We start from the raw sequence: 20,289 nt of genomic DNA on the forward strand, positions 1-20,289 counted from the left end.
CATTTTAAGGCCTTGCTTAGTTGTTTGTGTGTTTTGTGTGTTGTGCTCACAAGCTGCATATTCCTGGATGACTCTGTTTGTAATCAGATGGTCCAGGTGCAGTATATGGTGTGTCTCTGGGTCTCTGTGTGCACTGTACTCAAAGGGAATTTGAAAGGGGAGACATACACACACTGCAGAGAGGAGAGGGGTGGGTCAAGTTGGGTTTCTTGGTTTGGTTAACTCACTTTAACTAAATTATTAAAGTCGTGAGTAGCAGTAGAGACACATGGTACACCAATTAATAAAGCATGACTGATTTTATGGGCTGATATTGGGCAATTACAGATAGATCACTATTGGCATATATGTTAGCTAATATGCATGGTTATGAAAACATTTTGTACAGGACAAAGTGCAGAAAAACATGCTTGGGGTACATTAGAAATTGTTCTACTTTTGTGTTTTTATTATTTATAGGTATTTAAAATGTATCAGTGCAATGAAGTCGGTTTGGACAATAAACTGTAAAATATCTTGCCATTACATAACTTTGTCGAAAGTTTCAAAAGGGTTTAAAAACCACATTTGAGGGATAGTTAAAATGTGTGTTTACTGTATATATAGTATAATATCAGTCAATATAAAAACACAAATCTAGTATCATTCAGGTTCTATCAATTCAGGTAAATTTAGAGTTTCATCATGGCTAAATAGAATGAACTACCATTTGGACTGTTATATTTGCCGCAATAGTAATCAACGAGAGTTTAATATTGGACTTTATTAAATGTTTACATCATCTTCATTTCAACCATCTGATAATTTCAGGAAACTTTAGGAATCAGGCCCAAAACTGTAAATTGAGGAACTAAAACTGCAGCAGGTGGCAGTGAACAGAAGGAAGAATTTAAAGTTGTTTCTCCGAATAACTTCCATATGATGTAGTGCTTAAGTGCCAGGTTTAACAGAGGATGTTACAAAAAAGCACACAAACAAGTTGTAAGCAAAGTTTCACAAGGCACGGCTGCATAATGAGCCACATGCTTAGCATCATATTAGAATGATATTATTCCATGGGAAATCAAGTTCCCAAACCACAACAGTGCTCCTGTATTACTTAACGTGTTAAAATACAGCTCAAGTGCTCAGCGGAGGCCTTGTTTTGACACTGCATTGCACTAATGCTGACAGTGTGACACAGCTGCTATTAGCTCTCCCTCCACTCTCACTTCCCTCTTTTCCGCGCTCATTCCCTCCTTCTCACATCACACCCTGCTTGCATTCTGTTATCAGGGAAGGTGTCAGAGGAATGTGCTTAACACTTACAGCGAGCCGTGTGTGTTTGTGTCCATATATGTGTGCGTGCCCATATTTAGCGAGGTGACACTTTGGATCGACCATGCGCTACTACAAGGGGCCGATGCCAGTGTGTGACGGGGTTGCATGGGTCACTAAGTCACTAACTACTGCTGCAGGAGAGCCAATAGGGGGTTGCTGATGTTTACAGGGGCCCTCAGTCACAATATACAAATGAGCTGACAGTGTGCAATGCGTACGTATGAGCCTGTGTGTGCACCAACCTCTTCCTGGACTTTAATTCTTGCGAGGAACATTAGTAACAGACCAGAACACACCCATCTGCCACTGCTCTGTCCTTCGATCTGCCTCCCATTCTTTTTTCTCTCCTTGTTTAATCATGTCCAAGCTCCTTGTTCTTCACTCGCTCTTTGTATCACTATCCAGTCAGTGGTTTCTGTTTTCTTTCGAGGTTTCTTTTCTCTCTCTTCCAAAAGGTTCTGACACCCCTTCCCCCCCCCCCCCCCCCCCCATTTCCTGCTCTCCTCATTCTGTCATTTGCACCACCTGTTCTTCTTGACGTCTTTCCACGTACTAGAACCCTTCCAGCATGCCACTGTTCGCCTCTATTGCTTGCAAGCATGCTTTGATACTTCCACTAACAAGTACATTTTAGAACTTGGATTATATGCAACCAAAACGCCACCGCTGCCGAGAGTTTCCTTTTGTTTCCATCTCCATCTTCCAGTCTAAACATCTGTCTTTTTCTTTCCCTCTCCCCCCTCACATTCACACGCTCCTGCCTTCGATGTGGGGAATAGTAAAACTGAAAACAATAAACGTTATCACAACAGCCACTGAATTCAGAGAGATAAGAAATTCATTAGGCGCCAGCTTGCTAATGACGTGCAAAGAGATGAAATTATGGCAAGGACAAAAAGGGTGTAGGAGACGGGGGGGTGGAGGAGGGGAAATGGAAAAGAATGTGCAGGAGAAAATGTTCCCCAGGATGGTACACCATAAAGCGCGCCAGCTCGATTGGCTCGTGACCTCTGTGAGTCAAAGAATAAAACTCGGCCTCACTCGTGTGACAACAGCTTGTCTCTTTTTCTCTGTTTCCCGGTTTGTATTACTTCCTGTTTCTCTCCCTCCCTGTCTGTCTGACATTAATACACAAACACGGAGCTGTGCTCGCGCTCACGTCCTCTTACTCAGTTTACTGCTCACATGCAACTCAAGGTCACTGTGAACGCGGGCTTCCATTCACCAATAATAGAAGTTCACGACCCTTTGCCTTGGTGCAACACGGGCTAAGAGACAGTGAAAAAGGATCGAGGTGGTTCATATTGAGGGCTATTATCCCCCCCGCTTTCTGTGCTGAGAACAGAAACACTACAGGTCCATCTGTGGCACATAAAAAACAGACAACCGTAATCCCAATGTCAGTACCTCGGCATGCTTAACATTCCCCCCAGAACACACACACACCCACATCCACCATCTGGTGCTCATCCTGCCCCATGTTATACCCCCCTCTGTCCTGTGCTGGATTACCCTCTCAGTATTTACATCTTGCAAATCCAGCCAGCGGCCTCTGATAGGGGCCATCTGTAATCTGAAGGTTATATTTGCAAGCGTGTGTGTGTGTGTGTGTGTGTGTGTGTGTGTGTGTGTGAGTTCTCCTGTGTGTATCGGCCTGTAATTTGTTCCCGCTCAGCACGGGGACAGTATCAGCGTCCGTGACATCTGTTCAACACAGGGCCTACACAGCAGAACTGAGCGCATCATCTGCACTCTGCAGCACAGGGATAATGCGATCTCTCCTACACACAAACATTTCATGAACTCACATATGTGCATGCAAGTAGAGAAACGCATGCTTATCCACATGAAACGGGTGTGTTTTTCAGGTGTCTCCTCCTTACCTTGCTCCTTTTTCTAATGCATTGTTGGAAGAGGGAACGACCTCTTTTTTCCTTTTATTGGGGGAGTTTTTCCTTTTTTTGAACTGAGGATAAAATCTACACAAAACAAAAGTAAATAGGTAAATAAAAGGATAATTTGTTTGTACATTGTATAGCCCTTTGAAGCACATTTGGGAAAAATTGTGATTTAGGGTTACATGAATAAAATAGATTTGCCTTGGGTGTTATTTTGGCACTATGTGGTTAATTATAATTATAATGACACATTGTACTCTCTTGAAATAAAGAAGATATTTAACACAAGAGACCCTGTCGGTTAAACGAAGGTCAAATAACCTGACAATTTTTAGCATTGATTTAGTCATTTGATAATTATTTTGTGTTATACTTTCATATGGGGGTTCTGAATTAGCAAAGACTGGTAGAAAGGGTAATAAAGTGATTTAACACTGCACAAGTTAGACTTGCAAAACACAATTTAATAAAATAATGAGTCACGCGTCATTAATCATGCTTCAAAACTGCTAAACCCGACATTTCTGAAATTGCAACATCTTTCATTGCAACCTTTTCGTGCGTTCAGGCAGCTCGGAATTAGGAAGGTTCCCATTTGGGAACGTCCCACTTCTGAGTTGATAGAGTTCACATGAGGACAATAAATAGGCAACACGGCCGCCCTCAAAAAATCTGCTGTACTTCTGCTCTCTGAATACAAAGAAGTGACAAACAACCTCATCATCATCCATACAAACCGAAGATTTTTTTTTTTTGCCATTTTTAACATAACGAAGCGAGCAAACTAGGCTGGGTAGGCCAACCAAGTCTGGCTATTTCACCACAAATTTCTCAGATGCTCATGATCCCACCATTTCTGCCAGTAAAAGGCCCCCTCACCGTTTACAAGTCAAATGATATCAACATCAGTGCATTATGGAGAGCCTACAATTCCCATAACAGAACTTGGCAGCATCATCTATTAGACCCAATCCGCTTGGTACATTTTTTCCTGTAAAGGATCAAGTTAAGATGACTAATGAAAGCTGTAGAATACATTACAGACTATCCTAAAGTGTAGAATTAGTGCATTATAAAATGCATAAACGTTCCTATTTGTCTGTTGTGAAATGATTCTTATTATTATAATACAAGTGTATCTTTCCACATATCACAGGCCATGCAGTTGTGTTCATCTGTGTGCGGTCAGCCGCAATAAAATCATCTCCATTCCACTCGGAGTGACGCCACAGCAGGCAATGGAAAGGCTTTGAGGCTTAATATTGAAGTCTGACTGTCCGCCTTTTCTAGCCAATGATGACTACAACCCAAGTGAGATGCACGCAGAGCAGAAGAACAAAAAGACTGAAATGAATTTGCAGCTCACCCGTTGGGAGAAACGGATGTGTTGAAGATGAAGTGATGATCATCTCTGTTTTCTGCTAAAATGAAATATGATGGCGAGGGAGCTCAGTGCCATTTCCTGCCTGGCACAGGAAGCGCCCATCTGGAGTTGAGTGTTGTCTGTACTCTGTTGTTGTGTTGCGTGTTGTTGTAATAGCTCTTGTCACCGCTGTTGCTCTTCTCGGTCCTGTTATCATTTCTGAGGCACTACAGAGGTCGGCCGACACAGACTGGAAGAAAGAAATCACGTTCATAATTCAAGATGCTAGGAGGAGGGGATTGGTAAATGGACAACAAAGTAAGGAGTTAATCATTTGATTTGGGAGGGCGAGTCTGGAGGAGGAAGAGCAGTGAGACGCATGCTGGCAGCTGCCCATACGACTGTCACATCCCACCACCCGCCAGAAAAGCAGAAGGAAGCCACTCGTCATCACTGTGACAACCAACGCGTGACGAGAGGAGGGAGGAAACTTATCCATCAAAAAATGATGCAGGGATGAGTGCGCTCCTTCGGCTCTCTGCTCTCTCTCTCACACACACACACACACACACACACACACACACACACACACACACACACACACAGAGTATTTTCATGTTTCATTTAGGTCATCAAGAATAACTGTCTCAGAGAGGAAATCTCTGATTGGGTCTCACGCTTATTCCACTCAACAACATAACAATGTATTTTCCTCATAATGAAGTGACTGTAAACCCCCCATGGGGTAACAACACAAAGACAAACTGAACGCACAAGAGGAGGGGAGCAGCAATTCAAGTGTGAACTTAAAACACCCCAGAGCCAGACTGTCAGAAAAACACTGAAGGCAAGTACACAAATTCATCTGTAGGAAATGAACCTACAAACCTGAAAAATATATATACACTTTTTTAACCTATGAAGCTGACTTATTAAAACTCACTGTCCAATTTTGAAAATGAATCCACAGTGCTTGCTGTTTGGTAGGAAAATCTACTTCATATTTTTGCTGTAAACTGATCATTTCCAGTCTTACCCACCACTGGAAAACCTGCCTAATGGATTTCTCATTATAAAGCCAGAACACACACAAAAGCCTAAAAGGAAGGCTACTGTGCATTGCTGTGGCTTCCAAGAATATAAAAACAAGGAGAGGAAACTCTGAGCACACAGCACCATCCAGTGGTTGATTATGTGCTCACGGAGAAGAACCACAGACTATAAAGCCTGCTCAGGAAAACTGAAGAACCAGCTCGTATCTATGACCTGCTGCTCACTAAAAGAGTACTTATCATCTGTTTTTAATTAATAGTTCCTCCATGAAACCTGTTCCACATACTGAAACTGAAAAAATGTAACCTCTCTTTTGGACATATGCTCTTTGCAAGGACAAACTGATCATTAATCTATCACAGATCTTTATTTCTGTTTGTTCATTTAGTTTATTTTGCCAGTGAAAATGTACATAGTTGCTATATTTTCTCTTTACAGATTCACAGATATTAAAAATGGGGATCTAACACACTTTTTGAAGAAATATAGTTTTATGTGTCTATACTTGATATATTTATTGAAGGAAAATAGTGAAACAACAACTGTTAGAGAGGTTTAGTTCTGAGAAGACTACTTCTTCACTCTCCCTTTTTATATTTTTCCCATTCTGTCCAAAGATTTCCACTTTTCACAAACCGACTTCCTCAACCTTTGGGTGGATGCTGCCCCCTGCAGATCAATAGGTCAATCTTCACAGAGGTAGTCGATCCATTAAGTATGTTATTTGGATTTGTCCAAGTAGGTAAAAGTAAACATCAACATCTGGGTCAATATTACACGTGTCCGTATGCACACACATACACAGCACAAAAACTTCACCCCATTATTTCACTGTCATTAAATGGCTGGAAGACCACGACGGTGTCTGTGGTAAGAACCAACAGGCATGACTGGAATCAGCAATGCAGGGAGAATAATAAATGAGTGATGAATAATAGAAGAATAATGAAGAATAATGACTCGGAGGTAAAACACACACACACACACACACACACACACACACACAGATATGCACACACACAAGGACAGATAATTATGCAGTATGCCCATTTATCTTTCTCTCAGTGAGACAGTGGTTCCTCTGTCCCCTGTGGTGTGCACAACTTCATTATGAGGAAGTCACAGATGGCCAAAGGGCAAGAGGAGAAACACATCGCACATTAGATCTTACACTGCAAAAGAAAAGGAAATGGTGATGTGAAAAGATTTTAGCAAGAAGTTACAGTTCCCCTTCTGACCAAAAACAACACCATAACTGAAAATAATTAACATCTGCTTTAAATGAAAATTCAACACATTCACTACACTGTCTCAATCACATATACTGTAACTGAATATAGGGAAATATAAACAACCAAACACATGCTGGTCTGTGCTGTCTGTATAGCAGCACAGCAAAGAAGAAACAATGTCTGAAACTTCAAACCCTGATTACAACTAAATCAAACTGACCTGCTATGTCTGGGAGAAGAATAAAGATTCATGCATTTATAGAAGAGATACAAAAACACAGGCTTATGTATTGTGTAACTAATGAATTAACTCGTGATGAGATAAATGTATTGATTGAGGGGGGGATCTCAAATTCCTGTGGCTCACTATTAAGCAATTAAGTTGACAGCTAACAGTTTGGTTCCCACTGCATGGAGGAGGATGTGTGACAGTGTAGGGGAGGCTTCGCTGTTGACACTTTTGGTGATCTAGTCAAAATTCACACTTAAGCGGCATGACTTCCATAACGTTCTGCAGCGACACGCCATCCCATCCCAAACTGTGTTTGATTGACAGCTTCCTCACTCTCCTGTTTACATTCGTTGAGTTGCATTCACATCACCTTTCACGATACAAAGTTGACCCACGTGACCACGGTACCGATGCAGCGTTGATCAGTGATTACATGAGAGCAATGCTACAATTTAAAACATTTAACATTCAGCTCTTTGGATATTTTTGTACCATAGAATTTAATAGCAGTTGTCAGTTTGTTTCAGTAACAGCTCCATGATGCAAGAAAAACCACTTCCTACATTTTTGGGGTATGACTGTTTGAGTTTTTCATTGCATGTACAAACCCTACGTCTATACCCCAACTGTCTGCAGCTGCACTCTATAGTCCTCTAAACAAAAATAGTCTTTCAGGAGATAGAGACAGGCAAAGAAATAATATTACAGATCACAAAATGGAATGAAATCAAGATGCCAAAACATTTTCAACGTGTAATATGAGGACTAAAACCTGTTTGTTCGCATTGCGGGGACACACTTCCAAGCAATCTTTAGAGATGCTTTTTGGTCATAGTTAGAACACCACACAACATATGGTAAAAAATGATGGTTGGGTTGGGCATATAATGCTCATGGTTAAGGTTTGGTTGATCTTCCACGAAATGTACAGAAATAGGTCAGAACAAGTGACAACAAGTGAACCCATACACAGATAAAATAAAATGTTTTCCATAATAAACCTGCAAGATGTTCCAGTAATTAGATGCTAGTGGGCCAAGCAAAAGTAGCCCATTCATGTTGTCATACTCAACACACCAGATAAAGCACTGCTGTAGCCAAACTCTACACATACACAGCAGCGATTGTTTACTTTTTCGGTTATGTTGCAGCATTTAACTTCTCCACCCCAACAGAAAACATGAAAGTAAAGAAGTGCAGAGCCTACTCACCGACGGATGTCACGCCTGTCAGATCAGGACTGTTGGCGAGGTTCACGGCAAAAGCATCCGTGATTTCCTCCCAGTAGTCGCTCGGTCAAACGTTCTCACCATCCTCGCTGTTGCTCTGCTCCTTTATGTATGGACGTGATATTTGTCCATTTTGGAGCCATGTTCCACTTGGTATTTAGTCACATTATCCAAGTTCACCATGTGACCACAACAGGCTTTTAAAAGATTTACTTTGATTATTTTTTTTTTTTTTTTTTTTTTTGTCAATAAAGATAATTACAATAAAAAAAACTATCTTGAAAATGATCAATTATACTTATACACACCATATTTTCCAGCTGTCAGAGAAAGTTATTACATTCCCCATTTTCTTTATACTTGTTCACTCCGCAACAGTCAAACAGTCAAAGCAAGCTAAGGGTTGGTGTGAAGCAGGCAGAGTAGCTTTTCTCTCTTCTAGAAGTTCCTCCATTTCATACCGCACATAACCTCAAAAAACTCTGATGTCAATGTAGTAACATTGAGCAGTTATTCAATTCATAAGTACACTGGAGGCACATTATTAACCATGCACAGACCTTCACTCATGGTGCAAAATAACTTCTTCCACAACAACATACAGTCAGCTTGTAGAAACACTTTTGAATTAGTGTGAAGAACAGTAACGATAATATCGATGTATCAGGTCAAATCTGTGGTGATTAAGGATACAATTCACTGAAGCTTATGTCTCTATAAACACTTTAACGCAGAGCATGCTGGGAAACTGCGCCCCCTAACCCAAATACTACAAAGTGTGCATGAAGTCTGTTACAGTTGTGTTAAATTTCTGTGCTTCATGCAGAACTGTATAGAATCCACTCTCTCCTTTTGACCCGCCCTGTCAGCCAGTGAGCGTTCGCCTCAGGTGAAAGTTCTGATGTCAAACTGTCCAACAGCAACAATCAGAGCTGTCATCACAGCCTGAGCCTGAAGGTGACCATTGTCGCAGATATGAGATGTTGGAAACCAAGTGTGTTGAGTGCCTGATAGACTTGCCTTCCGGCTCTGAATTAAATAAAATGTATTAAAAGTTTTTGGAGTCTGGTAAACTGTTTTTCCTGCAGGTCATAAATTGATTGACAGATTTTGAATGTTATAAATTGAAGGCTTTCATGGGTGAGATTGGGTTTATTTGTCATTCTCTGCTGATCTGTGCTTCTCCTTTTGAGATACTTTTTTTCTGTCAATTGTTTTAATGTCAGGCTACAGTGCACATGCTTGTTGACCTGTGTAAAAACTGGGGTATGGTATCAATTATTTCTTTACAGTCGTTTTGTTATTTATATGGAAAAAGGAACTTGAAACTTCCCTTCTTTCTGTTACCCAATCTTATACTTCCTCACGCCTAACCTGTGCCTAAAAACATTGATTCATTTTTGCACCTGTTGGCGTGGAGCAACACAGGTATTTTCTTTTTGTTCTTCTCAAACAACATGCTGTGTGGCATTATTCTCCTTTTCTTTTCGTGTGAAAGCACAGGTAAGGACCTTTCTATTAGTGGACGTGATAAAAGAATCCAGAATTTAGGTCTCAAATACATTATTGTGATTTTATTTGTACATCTTGTTGTTCTTTGCAGTTAAATCCCAGATGACACCGATCGTTTACAATACAACGGCTACAGAAGGTAAAAAAAAATAAAAATACATTGTTTTGGCTTCCCAATCGAAATAATTGGTTAAAAATATGACTAATGCAATGTTCTGAACTAAATGCTAATATGCTAATATCTATGCTTAAAGTAACAATGCACGCATGCTATTGTTTGATTGGTATGATTTTTATTTCGACTACAATTTTAGTTTATAATGTTGTAATTTCTAAATGTTCTAATTAGCACTAAACATAGTGCACAAGTGTTGCTGAGGCTCATGGGAATACCTAGCAACGCAGGTTTAGTCTTGAACAAAAGTTTTGGATAATAAAGAAGAAGTTTTGATGTGACAATTAAGCTAATGAAAAGTTAAGAGATCACCAAAATGATTCCACATCATCCTGTGGGGTGAGTGACAGTTTTGATCTACTGCCAGCGCTATGAAAAGCTAGAGGACCATCAAAGTATTTAGGAGTCATCAAAGATATTGCGCAAAATTTTATAGCAATAAAATCAATGTTGAGGCATTTCACTAAAAAAAACTAAAATGTCAACTTGATGGTGGTTAAATAGGACAGGAATCACCAAGGTTCGCTGAATTCATCCTCTTGGGTGTAACTGGTGGGTCGACAGACAAACAGAACATCGTTTCCATCATGTCACTTGTGTGGCTAAAAATGGTCTGTAAAAGTTGTATTTCTTCTCCCTCTTTCCTTCATCCATTCATCATCTTCCTCTGTTTGTTTCGATAAACCCTCCTCCACAAAGAGCTGTCTCCTCTGCAGCTGGAGGCCACACCAAACTACCCTGTTGCAGCAGGTCAAAGCGTCAGCCTGCACTGCAGCGCGCTCACCATGCCGGCATCCGTCACTTGGTCTTGGCAACGACTGAAAAATCAGACCTGGGAAGAAGTGGGCACTGGGAGGGAGCTGACCCTCACTGAGCCAGAGCAAAGTGGGTCGTACCGCTGCTCGGCTGAGGCATTGTTATCTCCGAAGCTAAAGAGCTCGAACCACAACGTCTTTATCATCTCAATGCGAGCAACAGGTTGGTCTGTTTTGACTTCCTTCATATCTGAATGAAAAACTGTACAACAACACCGTTGTCCAATATATTTCAATGTTGATGAATACCAATAGACTCATCATTCGTAAAGTCATGAATGATGAAGAGTAACATTTTGTTGTCAAGTGCTATTAATGCAATGCTTGTTCCACTTTCGAATGTTTATAGTATCATCAGGTCTTTACACCAGGTAACAATTTATAATAATTGAATGCAGACAATTGGTTAACATGCTTTGATCAAGTATTGTCAATTTTGGTGTCAGAAATCACATGACATACTTAGTAAGGAGACCAACGTATTAATAGGGGTCAAAGTGATGCTTAATTTTGGAGCCTGATACTAATATTAATGTTATATTTGAGAGTTGAAAAAAATAACAGTAAAAAAATTCTAAGGCTCTCTAAATTTGAGATAACAAACTGAAAAATGCGAAGCTAAAATCGTACAACATTTGAACATCCCGCAAATATCATGGGATAGAATCCCTTTTATTATCTGAACTGTTATTTACTTGTATTTCTGTGCTGTTTCCGCAACATACAATAGTGGGAGAGAATTTAGGAATTGCTGCCTTCGTCCTTTCTCTTCTGGCCTTGATAATCAGCCTCACTGTTCTTGGGCTGGGCTGGCAAAGACTTGGTGACAGACTGACTGCCTCCGACACTACAGTTAAAGGTAAGGAGCACCTTGAAGCACTTTGCTCAAATTATTGTTCGTGGATCATTTCATTCTGCTTTTTTTTTTTTGTGGTTTTCCAGGACCTGAAATGCAATCAAAGTAAGTCTTAACAGAAGAATCATACACTCTTAATTTGTACATTTATATTGGTGTTTGAACTTTGTTCTCATGCCCTAAGCCATCTGTGTCATACAGCTGTATTTATTGAAAGACTGATCCCATTTTTCTGCAAACCAGGGGAGATTTGCCACAGACTGACGATGACGGAGATGTGTACATTAATTACACAAGCACTAACCAAGCCTACACTGATCTGGATCCCACCAATGTGACTGGGGACAATATGTACTCAGATCTGTCATGAATGATTATCTGAGTGAAGGTTGAGACATGTAATAAAAAGAGGAAGATTGACAAAAGGAGTTGCAGACTTCAGCTTGGTTTTATTTGTATGACTATTAGGTTTATGTGGTAGATGCGGTTTGCTGTATGCAGTTTGTCATGGTGTGGATTTCCTGAAAGTATGTGTTTGGTTACATTTGATATATTTTTACACAGGTCATGCATTATATTCTGAATGTGGTATAAACCCATAGCTGTTATAGGTAGATGAAAATGTTCCCACATTCCTTTTGTGAATAGATGAGTCGATGTACCCTGTTGTGCTCCTCCGTGATGTCAGAAACTGATTTATAATTTATTTTAATCATTACATAGCATATTAAACACATAAAAAATATGCTTTATTAACAAAATAGGCAATATGTAGTATAACAAACAAAGCTCCTTTGCCTTTTGGAAGATCAAAATGGCACAAACCTTTGAGTGCTATAAAAATAACAAAGTTGTTCCACTCAATAAAAATAAGCATCATTCATCTCTTTCGAAACAACAAACAAGTAAATAAAAAATACAGTGTAATTCATATACATCAAAAAGCTGAAAAAACAATAAGCACTGGCTTTCTTTGTTCCTGTGAATCATAGGATTTTTACCACGGGACGTAGGTGCAATGTCACAATACCGGATGCCAGAGGGGAAACATAGCTCAAGCATTATTACTTCTGTTCCCTGGTGGGACAATACTGGATATAACTTGCCCAGGCAAAGCTCCAAAAAAAAGTAACTTCTCTGAGGGGAGACACAAATCTCATTATACTGTATTTTATTGATTTAATATCATGTGAAGTTGAAGTGTATAGAGCATTGTATCCAAAACAAAGTGGCTGTAGGCTTTAAATAAATATCTATTACTCTTGGTTTTCTTCTGCTGTTAGCGCGTTACTATGTGCCTAACAACAGCTGTGAGAGGATTTAAATAATGTGTCTACATCCGTTAACCTCATCCTTCTGTAAAATTTTCAGTCATGTGTTTTTTTTCTATGTGGTTGTGGTTGCAGAACTTCTGTTTTACAACTTGTGCTTGACACAGAAAGAGCAGAAATACTGCAGCAATTCAGACCACAGCTCCGACAAATTCAATGTCAGGACAACCACGTCAAATTGCCTGAAAGAAGGCTCAAAAGATTTGAAGTCACCAACATTATACACTTAAAAGCGCTTCCAGAGGTACAAAACACTGTTATGTCATTTTTAACAGCATGTTAAAATATCTACATTTTTATACATACAGTATATTATAAATTGTTGAGTCAATTCTCATTGGGCTGTGGGTGCTCGCTGTGGAGTCTCTGGCTCTGATTCCTGCTGTCCAGCTCTGAGGTGACCGTCTGTGAGCATCCCTCTCCTTTCCCTAACTTTTTCAAATGAGCCATGATGAACCTTCGAAACTTCCTTGTAGCAAAATAATAAACTACAGGATCCAAAACGCAGTTGAGTCCCATAAGAACCAAAGTGATCTGATGCATGTCGTTGAGCGCCTGCAGAGTGTTCTGGTCCCAGTCCACGTGGCCCCAGCCGTCTCTGATCTGCAGCACCGCCAGAACCCAGAGGCCCTGAACGACGTGGTGGGGCAGGAAACACAGAACAAAAACCCCCACCACTGCCCACAGCATCTGCAGAGCTCTCCGTTTCACCCCCGTGGGCCTTTTAGATGCAAAGAACATCTTCCTGGTGGACTTTCTAGATATAATCGTTGCAGACCGTAATTCTGACTGGGGAGGCTTTTGAGAAAGTAAGGCTCGCGCGATAAGGAAATTACACACCACGACGAGGAAAAAGACAATAAAGAACATTCCAATTATTAAAAAATGTGTGGCAGCCACTTTTCTCTTCTGACCATCATTTACATTCTCGTACCCCTCAAAACAGCGAATGACGCTGTCGGAGTCTGTGTGGATTGCTGGAGACACCAGTTGTGGAATAGCAATGGAGATGGTGCAGACCCAGATGACAACACACACGATGATACCACGACAACTGCGGTCTGAGGAGGCCGCGTCCAGAGGCCTCGTCACCGCCCAATATCGGTTGACACTGATGGCTGCGAGGAAGAGGATGGTGCCATAGGTGTTGATGAAAAAAAACGAACCCGTCACCCGGCACATGAAATCTCCATAGATCCAGTGGCCCCGACGACTGTAATAGTCAATCCAAAAGGGAAGGACAGACACAAAGAGGAGATCAGCGATGGTCAAGTTAGCCATGTAGATGCGGATTTCTCCCATGGCCCTGGCTTCACGGAGGCAGCGCAGGACGAACAGGACGTAGAGGTTAGCAAAGACGCCCAGGATGAACATGATGCTGTAGACAACTGGGAAGAGCATGTAACGAAACTCGGAGTCCATGAAGGTTGAGTTATCGCTGGGTGTAGAGTTCACACCAGGCGTCCCCGTCACTCCAACTTGTTCCGTGGTTGCCAAAACGTTGTTCTGTGAAAAAACATGTTCTCATCAGCATAATTTGTCACCACAACATAAAACATTGTAATTCTGACTTAAAGCTGAATGAATCAAGAGTTTTAAAGATGACGTGTGTTAGAAATATACCTGTATGTGCCATTTGTAAGTTCTGTCTGAAGGTGTTTCGATCAGGAAGAGGGTCACACAGGGTCAAACTTTGGTTTTGTCATGATTTTTTTTTTTTTTTTTTTTTTTATTGTGATGGTAGGGAGGTAAAGTAAAACAATACTTATAACAATAGAATAATGTCAATAAACTAATAGAGTTGAAAGAAATGCTCATCCCTCTTTGAGAATGTTATCTTCCCTGTATTATTTCTATAATGTGTAATGTTTACCGTAACAGAGGTGGACACAGTGTCATATGTTTAGTCCTTTCTTTCTCCCTTTGAATCATTCAGTATCTATCCTATATATAACTTCATTTTCTCATCTGTTTTGTTCCCTCTTTTATATCCCTTCCCTCCATCCATTAGTTTAATCAATCAATTAAATTGGCTGGTAAGAGTGCTTTAATTTTTTTTTATTGCTTATCACTATTTGCTTCAGCATATTTTCTGAAACACTTCTCAACACATTAAGAGCAAATAGCTCTCCCTCTGACAAAGCACATTACATAAAGTATATTTTTCAAATCTTCTGCTCTTCTGGTCCATGTTTATATCATATTTCATCTTTTTTTCCTACTACCAGATTCCTGAGATTCGTGAAACATTTACGTTTCAATACATTGGGTGAAAGGACACAAATGTTGATTTAAAATGTTTAGACTGATCCAATGACACATCTCTGTCTTAATTGTACCTGGAAGACTATGCACCATCAAACCCAGACAGAGACATTGAGGTGGAATTTGAGACTATTAAAGGTTTACCCCTGACACAAAAATGGTAAAGAGCTGAGAGGATTTACTGGAGCCAATGAGGATCTCCTGATATCATTGTCTCCAACGTGACTTGAACTAACTCCGAAAAGACTGAAAGCAAAGTGAGCAATGTCTCATTATCAAAACAGAAAGTCAGACAAAAGAACCAGCGAGAAAAGAATCACATGATCTTTTAGACTTTAACCTGCTATAAATGGACTACCATTAAGCAACATGTGCGCAATCAAAATGTGTGAAGATTTTAGAGGAGAATTGTTCTGCAGTTACAGTCAGGGGTGAAATTAGACGATATTCACCATGTTTCTTCCTCTGTTTGGGTACGAAAGAGAGCTGATTTTGCAGAAATGCTCAGATCTTCCAGAGAAACGGCAAACTGTGAAAACAAAGACATGTTGAAGCCTGTTGAGTGAAATCTGAGAGAAGAAGGAAAACCCAGATAGCTTGCGATAAAGTAAATTAAAGATGACATTTATAGTCTAACCCCGACTGTAACACAAAAATTCTTGAAACCTGGTAAAAGCTGTGATGAGCTATTGATGATTAGAATTGGGAGTAAACAGTCGTAACATATAAATATGAGCAAACTTAATTTCATAATAACATCGAATAAAGAAATAACGTGTCCAGCATCTGGCTTTTTTTCTTTTTTTTAAATAGATTTTTGATTAGTTTGTATCTTATACAGCTACATCAGCTTCGCACCTTAAATACTGGCTTTATCTAATCTACCTTAAAATTGTCATTTTTCTATTAAAACGATAATAAAGGCGTGGGTGTCAACTTACCGGAGTGTTTCTTCGACTCCAAAGTGATCCAGGGTGTACACACTAAATGCCTCCGCAGCTTAAGTTCAATAGAGGTGTGGTTAGTCTGTCAAACCTGGTGCTTGTGTGCGTGATAGAGAGATAGGGAGGAGGGGAGGGGGGGGGGGGTGAGTTAGTTGGTGTGGGAGTGCTTCACAGTTCAAGATGCAAGCGACGAGAACTTCGTAGGAAATCCCCCCCCGCATGGCGCAAGATGCAGATTCACCTCCATATTTTCTCAGTTCCTGTTCTTCGAGACGAAGAGACGCCCACTTTTAGGCAATCTTGGAATGATGTAACAGGTTTGTATTTTCCTGAAGTTGATGTGTTGCTTTGAGGAAATGGAGACAACAGTAAACAGACAACTTCTTGTTTTTATCTTCTTTTTTTTTTTCTTTTTTTTGGGGGGGGGAGAATATAACTTTTACAGATGTAATAGATTCGTAGGTAAATCAAGGAAAACACGCATTTTATTCAAACTTCACACAATTTTGAGGATAACAGCTATTTTAAATCATCGTCCCTATGTGTCTGGGATATGAGGAAAAAAAACAAACAACCACAAATGCCTCTTTAAACTTAAGGACACTTAAAAGACGAGACAATTTTTTTTGTTTTTTTTGTTCACAACACCGCCTTTATTTTGCCCCCAAATGAAAGCCAAAATCCCTTCCACTTTCTGAGCATTTGCTTTGTTTTCTTTCGAAGTGACACGGAAGACGACGTCTCTAATCAATTCACAGGCTGTCAGTCAATCTAATTAAAGAAGTTTCTGTCTCGTCAAGTGAGTCACGATTGGAGCTATTAGTGGCAACGATGAGAGTTTATCAGCCGGTATATAAATACAGATTTGATTGACGTCATACCTTTATCGCTCCTTTCCGTCGCCCAGATGTGCAGACACGTTTTGCTGGGCAGTGGCATTTTTTTTATTTTTTTTTTTATTTTTATTTTTCTTTACAGTGCACCTCTGCATCAAATGTACCGTCGCACTTGCCTCCGCCTGATGTTGGCACGCTGTGGTAAAATGTTAAATGGTCAGCACTTGTATCTCCTTAAATTATACTTAATGTTGTGAAATGTGTACATCACTCTTCCCTCTGTGTCAGCAGATGGGCGAGTGTTGCATGGAGCAAACCTAAAATAACACATTTCCAAACGAGAGACTGAACCTGTGACTGCCGGGTCTTTTACCAGGTGTTCCAAATCGTACTGATTCGCTCCGCCTACCAGAGAAACCTGCGAGGCGACAACAGAAATACGCGGCAGGCTCTGCCAATGCGGGAAAGGCCGTAAACTGAAACGTGACTGGGGTGGCGGAGGCGCGCAGCGTAAAGCGGTAGTTCTGGTTTCACAGTTCAGAAGAGACCTCGGTCCATTTTCAAACCAATTTCCACAAACATGATCCAGATAAGTCTTCAGTGTATGTTGTACTGTCAAGAGGACTACGCTGCTCCCTAACTTGTGGGCCCATTGGGCAGCTGAGGCAAGTCGGCAGTAATGCCCTCTGACCACACGGTGGCGGTAGAGACTAATAAAAAAAGGAGCACGGTATTCCTTTGTTTCAACCGGTAGGGGGGGGGAGGCTCTATACGTCTCTGTGTGAACTCTATGAAACCTATTCTTTGCCTGTAGTTCAAAGCTGCACCAACCAACCAACCGCCCCCCCCCCCCCCCCACACACACACACACACCAACCACCCCCCCCCCACACTTCCCCCTGTGGTAAATGTTTAATTCCAGCTCCAATGTATGAGCACACAAAACAACACGTCCTCCTCTCCCTGGTGCCACAGTATAATTCCTAGATTAAGGTTAACGAGCCTCCCCAACCTTATTGCTGTTATTATGGCTTGGCAGCGGAACAAGACAGCAGAGCTTTTTGGTGGTTGTGCCCCGCATGACTGCCAGACGTGCTGTGCCATTGCCGGGTATACTGTAAAAAAATAAAAAATAAAAAATCTTTTCACATGCAACTTGTTGCTCATGGTTTGGGTGTGGATTCAAAAGATTCCACTGTAAGTCACAGAGATTTGTCTCGGTCATGAAATGGAGAGCAGCTTATGGGAGATGTGGTTTGGTTCAGCGTAAGGTACTGGAAACATGTTGTTTTTGAACACGTGTGTTGGTCGTCTCGGGCCCTTTCTGTGTGGAGTTTGTATGTTGTCTGTGTGGGTTTCAACAGGGGGGCCCTGGTTTCCTCCCACAGTCTACAGACAGCAAAGTTTAATGGCAAGCCATTAGTATGAATGTGTGTTAATGGCTGTGTGACTTATTTGTTAGCCCTCTTAATGACTGGGAACCTTGAAACTGCAGTTGGAATTGACTTGGAAAACTCCACTCACAACATTCTGCTCTCAGGGCCACTTTGAATCTGAAAATAAATCAAATTAAGTTTTGTGACTTGAGGTTGTGCGACTTGAAATTAGTTAAATAAATGTTGAGTATTAGAAACTTGGAAAACTAACAGTGGAAACTCGTCTCTTAGGTAAGAGGAAATGTTTTATATTTTGGAAAATATGCTTATTTGCAGTTTTTGGATGGTACAATTGATACCTAACGATTGATACCTATACTCTAATTTTCCCATGATAAATATGAGTCTATGACTGGAAACAGCTAACCTAGTGGATTTTGTTACTTCTGGGAGTAACCAGGCCAGCTGTTTGGCTTGGTGCTATGCTAAACTAACCATCTGCTGGATGTAGAGGTACAGATCTGTGCAGACGTGAGTGGTATCAGTCTTCAAGCTAAATCACGTGAGTGGTATCAGTCTTCAAGCTAAATCACGTTTGTTTCCTGATGAAACTAGAATTACAGCCTAGAGGTTGTAAACTCTGCCAACAAGTCGAGCTGCGGTTTATATTCATGCCTGTACAGACAATATATGTCCTTATATCCTTATATGTTTAAGAAAGGATAAAAAGATATAATACATGCTTGGCCAATAAAGCTGATTATAAGTTGCCGCCACGGCATTTAAATGCGACCAAAATTGACGCAGAGATTCTTTGGATAGTAGATATCCATGTTTTCAAGGGGGTCTGCAGCGATATTAAATATCTTCCTGTAATGTGTAGTGTTATGCAAAACTTTTGCAATTTCTCCAAACGTTTCAACTTCACTAAAAGTTGAATCACCATCAACAGGCCAAGGTGCGTGCGAGGGCCCGCGTATCACTGCTTGCAGTTTTAATTATGTTATTGAACTTGAAGCTATATTGACATTTTCACAACTTGTGAGAACACTTGGTACAGTTAAATTAACTTATATTTTTAAGGAAGCAGGGAAACTATGTTTTAAAGTTGATCCAGCTTCAGAAGTTTTACAATAGAATGTTAAATAATGGTTGAGATTCTAATATAGACATCCTGTGTTGCACTGGAAAAAGTGATACTGTTCTGTGTACTGTTGACTTTACACCTTCCCCTGGCTCTTGCCTGCAGGCCTTGGTTCCTTTTCTCAAACACAGTCCTCTGCACTGCCTCCAACAGCCCAGACAAAAAAGAGAAAATAATCAGATACAGATTCACGCAGGTGATCGATGATGTTCTGCACTGCTGCACCGTCAGTCCAAGGAATCCTTCCTCTGGAGGAGTGGCTGTACTTTCAATCCAGGTGTACAGAGACAAAAAGAAGGAATGCTGCCAGCAGCCAGCGCAACAGCTATCTTTTTTTAATAGGATAGTTACTTTTGCCTGGAAGAGCTTTATAGTCAGAAGTCATGCAGGGACGCAGGAAGGGAGGGAGCTGCCTGTGTGGAGCTCCTCTTGTCCCATTAACACCTTTTCACAGTTGCTCCTTCACCTCAGCTTGACCTTGAGTCACTCTACCTCTGGCAGACATGAAACACCCAAGTAGGATATTTCACACTGGAAGGCTCTATACTCAGGCCACTTCAGCAGGAGTGAGAGAAAATACGAGGTTGAGAATTGATAAATAGCTGCATGTCCTGCATGGCGGAGGGGTCTTGGTAGACTCCAGAGTGTGTAGGTCTCTCTCAGGCAGATTTACTGCATGCCAGAGGCTGAGGATTGAGGAATGTCCCC

At 40.8% G+C, this 20,289-nt stretch overlaps 3 protein-coding genes across 6 annotated transcripts in view; 1 reads left to right on the top strand and 2 right to left on the bottom strand.

Annotated features, from left to right (window-relative positions):
- The window catches only part of pacrg (PARK2 co-regulated), a 194,998-nt gene extending 186,283 nt beyond the window's left edge, over positions 1 to 8,715 (bottom strand). For 2 of the 3 annotated variants that reach the window (XM_069152443.1, XM_069152442.1), the window contains exon 1: positions 8,310 to 8,715. The gene's annotated coding sequence lies outside the window, so the exon portion shown is untranslated. Of the gene's footprint in view, positions 1 to 4,584; positions 4,832 to 8,309 lie in introns of all 3 variants that reach the window. The other variant, XM_069152441.1, reaches the window with a different exon arrangement.
- A 1,031-nt stretch (positions 8,716 to 9,746) lies between these two features.
- Positions 9,747 to 12,226, top strand: LOC138200047 (uncharacterized). The gene is made up of 6 exons (XM_069152445.1): positions 9,747 to 9,830; positions 9,931 to 9,978; positions 10,714 to 10,992; positions 11,560 to 11,688; positions 11,772 to 11,790; positions 11,929 to 12,226. Exons 1-6 carry the CDS (start codon positions 9,785 to 9,787, stop codon positions 12,053 to 12,055), a joined length of 648 nt encoding a protein of 215 aa, XP_069008546.1. The 5' UTR covers positions 9,747 to 9,784; the 3' UTR covers positions 12,056 to 12,226.
- An 86-nt stretch (positions 12,227 to 12,312) lies between these two features.
- Positions 12,313 to 16,297, bottom strand: ptafr (platelet-activating factor receptor). Of its 2 annotated transcripts, none has more exons than XM_069152438.1 (3): positions 16,223 to 16,297; positions 14,640 to 15,810; positions 12,313 to 14,522 (listed from the first exon to the last, which is right to left on the bottom strand). In XM_069152438.1, exon 3 carries the CDS (start codon positions 14,436 to 14,438, stop codon positions 13,344 to 13,346), a length of 1,095 nt encoding a protein of 364 aa, XP_069008539.1. In that variant the 5' UTR covers positions 14,439 to 14,522; positions 14,640 to 15,810; positions 16,223 to 16,297; the 3' UTR covers positions 12,313 to 13,343. The 2 variants fall into 2 exon arrangements, with proteins under 2 accessions (XP_069008539.1, XP_069008538.1); XM_069152437.1 differs by having other exon boundaries at positions 15,734 to 15,810; positions 16,223 to 16,291.
- Positions 16,298 to 20,289: the final 3,992 nt, after the last annotated feature.

Source organism: Embiotoca jacksoni, unplaced genomic scaffold (genome assembly GCF_022577435.1).
Source record: "Embiotoca jacksoni isolate LCO1_2020_lvr unplaced genomic scaffold, fEmbJac1.0.p SCAF_18, whole genome shotgun sequence".
Lineage (NCBI taxonomy): Eukaryota > Metazoa > Chordata > Actinopteri > Embiotocidae > Embiotoca > Embiotoca jacksoni.

Coding starts and splice junctions, on each gene's coding strand:
- LOC138200047 (XM_069152445.1), top strand. CDS start 9,785: ATGCTGTGTGGCATTATTCTCCTTTTCTTTTCGTGTGAAAGCACAG. Junction 9,831..9,930: donor CTTTTCGTGTGAAAGCACAG/GTAAGGACCTTT, acceptor TGTTCTTTGCAG/TTAAATCCCAGATGACACCG. Junction 10,993..11,559: donor CATCTCAATGCGAGCAACAG/GTTGGTCTGTTT, acceptor AACATACAATAG/TGGGAGAGAATTTAGGAATT.